Source organism: Phaenicophaeus curvirostris, chromosome 3, assembly GCF_032191515.1.
Source record: "Phaenicophaeus curvirostris isolate KB17595 chromosome 3, BPBGC_Pcur_1.0, whole genome shotgun sequence".
NCBI classification, from domain to species: Eukaryota; Metazoa; Chordata; class Aves; order Cuculiformes; family Cuculidae; genus Phaenicophaeus; species Phaenicophaeus curvirostris.
Genome location: NC_091394.1, coordinates 17,368,937 through 17,373,524, shown reverse-complemented (window position 1 = coordinate 17,373,524; position 4,588 = coordinate 17,368,937). Strand labels below are relative to the sequence as shown.

The window sequence follows — 4,588 nt, the reverse complement described above, 5'->3', positions numbered from 1 at the left end:
CGTAAGCTACAACCTCTCTCGATAAATATTGCGGCTAACATTAAAGGTCCTAAATGCTGTTGTTACTAAACAGAAATTCTCTACAATCTTTGACTTCTCAACAAGTCTAAGGCAAACCACTGACACTACAGCTTCTGCTCACTCCTACCTGATGCCTACTCTATCTCTAATAACCTACAGCGAAGGAGAGGTGAAGAATCCAGATCTTGGAAGTCCCAGTAGCGTGGGGGGAGCATCCTGCTAAAGCACACGTGGGCTTTGATCGGTGACTGGCCTCTTACAAGAGGGAATCCAGATTGATCCAGTTGCTGACATCCGCTATTACAGAGGCATCGTTGACTTCAAACAACTGCTCCGCATTGGCAGAATTTGAGAGATCGCTTGTCCCTTCATCACAGAGATGCTGCAGGAAAGAAGTGGCCACGAAGCTTTCGTCCAGGCTCAGGCTGTTCTGGGAGGACTCAGTGAGGACCTGCTCCGGCCCCTGGGGACATTCAAAGTGGTGCCCTTGTGCCATCAACTCCAGGTTGAGCGTTTTGAGGCTGACTGGAGATAAGAGCTCCAGATCCCCAAAAGTGGAGACCTCTCTGTTCAGGCTGGGGTCAGAGTCCCCTTTCAGGGATCCCAGCTGGGTCTGCTCCTCCTGGCTCAGCAGGGCGGAATTGGAAAGCCGACACGCTTTGGCTGTTTGCTTGGGCAAGGGCTGCTTGCGCTTGAGCCCTCTTTTGCCATCCACTGGATTCCAGTTCTGGTTGCCAAGACCTTCTTCAAACTCTTTCAGCAGCAGCTGTGACTCCAGGTTGACAGAGAGGACTTTATTGGAGGCACAAGCTGAAGCAGCCAGGGAGGCACCATGCTGTGCTTCTTGCTGGGCTTTCGCCGTGGAGGCTGGGTGGATCTGCACTGGGCGCATCCTCTGCTTTTTGAAGGCACCGCTCTTGAGCTGCTCAACGTATTGCGGGTCAAGCTTCCAAAAGCCACCTCTCCCTGGCTTGTCCTTCTCTCGAGGCACCTTGATGAAGCGCTTGTTTGAGGAGAGGTTGTGCCGGATGGAGTTCTGTGAAAAAAGAGAAAAAAAAACAAGGTGGAACAATCATCGGCTGGTGCCGCAACTATCTGCGTGGGGAGGCTGGTGGAGAAGCATCTTTGCAGCCAGGAGGAAGAGGAGGGTCTTTACATCCATGTGGCCCCATTACCAGCGGCAACATGTGGCATCACCATGGTGGACGGCACCATCAGGGCCCTCCTCGCATCCCCAGCTTGACCCACACCTCCTGTTAGTGTTGCGGGGAAAGCGGTTTGCTAAAATACAGGCACATGTCTGCCTGCTGCCAGGCTGACACAAACCGGACGGGCAAAACTGGAGAGGCACCGGGGCTGTCCCACCCCAGCCCTGTGTGTCCCCAGAGGTGCCTTCTGGCCCAGAGGAGCTCCGGGTAAAATCACTGCATCCTCATCAGCCACTGCTTAAAGGAGGTGGGGGGAAGACTATGGGGAAGAGAAAGAAAGAAAAAGAGGATTTTCTGCTTTTCCAGCCGTATTTCCTGGTGGGTTAATATATTAATCCTTCCTCCCTGCAAGAACCTTGTGTACCTCCTGCATCTCTTCCTTCTGTCAATGAACACTTTGAATTAAAAGTGTGGTGAATATCCAGCCATGAGTTTGCAAGAGAAAGTCAAGATTCTGGTACTCAGCTTCTCCCATAGAGTCCCTCCCGTAAGTTTCCCAGCACGGGGAGTCTGGGGAACACCTGTGGCCCTGGAGAGGGACCAAGGGCTTCCCTACCTTTCTCTCTGGTGGGCTTCAATAGCCTCCAGACACCCACTTGCCCAGGGAGGTGGTGGACAGTTCCTGGGCGGGGGGCTAAGAAAGGTTTAGCTCAGCCCTGCCTGGGGGAGCAGTGGTGCAGGATAGCTGGCACGCTCTGGATTTGGGCTGGGAATAACTAGAGCAGAGGGAGGAGCAATCCAGGTGCCTCCTGCCCCACCACATTCTAGAAAGCCACCCGTGCTGGAGAGTGTCCTCTGAGATGGAGCAGGGCAGCAAGCTACAGGAAGCTGAAGTGGGAGACAGAGACACCTTCACTCCAGAGTCAAGAGGAGATGCAGGGACCAACAGCGCAATGGGGACCTTTCCACTCCAAAAATGACCCTGAGCTCTCTCTTACACGATGGAAGCTGTGAAAGGCCCTTCCCAGCCATAAGGGGAGATGGGGCAGGGCAAGAGTTCTCAAATGTCCTACCTGCCACACGGGATCAGCTTGACGGAAGTAGCAGAAGTTGTCGGTAATCCACTTGTAGATGTCGGAGAGGGTGACGTGGGGCTCCTTGCTGGCTTCCATCGCCATGCAGATGAGGGTGGTGTAGGAGTAGGGTGGCTTGATGTAGGGGTTGGTCTGGTTGTCAATGCCCTCCGTCAGCTGAGGGTGCGTGGACACAAGGTTGTGCTCCGTCATCCAGCTGGAGGAGGAGATGGGCATGCGGGGAGTGTGGGGCGTTTCCATGCGCACTGAGTCAGTGCCCAGGGGTGAGCAAGGTGCGGCAAAGCTGGGGATGCCCTGACAGCTGTGGGGGTCCGGGCTGCTGGGGCAGCAGGAGGAGTTGCCCATGCTAGCGCTGATGATGGAGAAGTCCAGCAGCCACGTCAGGTTGGGCAGGCTGTCGTCCACATCGTCCGAGTCTCTCCTGCTGCCCTCCTGCCCTCTGTCCTTCCCTGTCTCCTCGTGGCTCAGCCACCCCTCAGCCATGCCTCATCGGCAGCTCTGGCATTCACGGGGTTCGTCTGAAGCAGAGGGAGGGGACGGAGCAGATCCTGCAATGACAACAGGGAAGGGATGAGGCTCTCTGAGGAGCAGCTGCTCTCTGGCCTGTGAGCAAGGCTGGGACTGGGTGCTCCCAGTGCCGCTGAGTGAGATCCTTCCCCGGGCTGCTGCGCACCAGAGCCGTGACACCTCCCCTGGATGATCTACCAGCCCGGAAGCTTGGGAAAATTCACTCAAACCCCTACATCCCAGTATCACCCAATCCTCGTGGGCCCAGCAAGTCTTGGACTCAGAAAGTAATCAATAAAACAACAACGACTAAAACCACCCCTTACGTAACCAACATCCAGCCCTGCCGTCCCAAACAGAGTGGGCGTTTCTCCCACACGTTGCTAAGCAGGACAAAATGTCAAGATGAAAGACCTGGACAAAACGCCTTCAGCTTCCCTCTCTTCCACGCTATTCCTGCTCCTCCCTGCTCCTGGCACCCCAACACAACGCGGTGGGGGACCGCGCAGACCCACCCCAGGCACACCCTCACGCAGAGCCAGCTGCCCGTTCAGCCCTCCGCTACTCCCAGGCTGGGGATGCAGTGTCTGCCCTCCCTGCTTTGCTATGAACCTGCGATCCCGTGTCTTTGGGCAAGGAGCGAGCCCGCCGAGGCCGGCCGGGGACGAGGAGCTCTGCACGGGCTGCGCGGGGCGGCTGGGGCTGGAGGTTACTCCTTTCGAATGACGCTGCGCCCAACAGTCAGCGGGGGGCGGGGCCAGCAGAACCACCTGCCCCGCTCCCACAGAACAGGCTTTTCTCCCCAAAAGAAGCTTCAGGGCAGCCACACCTTGTTCCGAAGCTTGGTGCCCAGTGTCACCACCCGGCCCCTGCCAGCTCCTGTGCCCACACTAAGGGAGATCCCAGAAGCGCTCGTTGCCGCCCTTGGTTCCTCCAACAGTATCCCCAAATGGATCCAGGTTGGAGATGAGGCCGTGTCTGTTCAGAGGCCAGTGTTTCGCCTGGCAAGAAACCTTGTAGTTGCCCACAACCTGATAGACACCAAGGATTACCTGCCCGGTAAGACAGCAGTTCAAACCCTGGCTGTCTGCGTGGTCGTTGCATCCCTTCCCCGGATCTGAGAGGCTTCTCTTAAAACAACACCCTGTCTGCAGAGAAGGTCCAAAAATATGACCAGTTTGGGTGATGCAATGGTTGCAATGGGCACCCTTGGGAAAGGCCTGCGGAAGTGACACTGGATGAGTGCCTCCATCCATCTTGTGTGGTTTTCCAGGACACAAGGAGCTGGAGCCCCTCAAGTACTCAAAGGTGGCCACGGCTGCCTCTGAAGACTGATCAGGTCTACATTCCACTAGGGCCAGCAGCATCCCAGTGATGCTCTTCTGATAAGGTTTCTCTTTCCACTTTCCAGGGGCATTTGCTGAACTGCCCTCAGCTGCTGCTGCTAGCTTGAGTCATATTGAAATCCCAGGATTCCGGAAAATGAAGAATACGGTGATGCAGAAGAAGTCTCTGGTCAGGTGAGGCAGGCAATCTGAGGCTGGTGTCTGTACAGGTTCACTTTTGGACCAGGGAAGAATCCGTTTCCAGCCCCAAACACATACCATTCATCACTGCCCAACAGTGGTGACGGCAGCGCTCAGAGGGCTGGGCTGGGGCTGCTGGAAGCCCCACATTTCACAGAATCACAGAATCACAGAATAATCAGGTTGGAAGAGACCCACCGGATCACCGAGTCCAACCGTTCCTACCAAACACTAAACCATATCCCTCAGCACCTCGTCCACCCGTGCCTTAAACACCTCCAGGGAAGGTGAC

The 4,588-nt window shown here is 55.9% G+C and overlaps 1 protein-coding gene across 1 annotated transcript; it reads right to left on the bottom strand.

The window, feature by feature from the left end:
- Positions 1-277: 277 nt before the first annotated feature.
- Positions 278-2,746, bottom strand: LOC138718503 (forkhead box protein J1-like). The gene is made up of 2 exons (XM_069853012.1): positions 2,243-2,746; positions 278-1,057 (listed from the first exon to the last, which is right to left on the bottom strand). The coding sequence occupies exons 1-2, from the start codon at positions 2,744-2,746 to the stop codon at positions 278-280; spliced, it is 1,284 nt and encodes a 427-aa protein (XP_069709113.1).
- Positions 2,747-4,588: the final 1,842 nt, after the last annotated feature.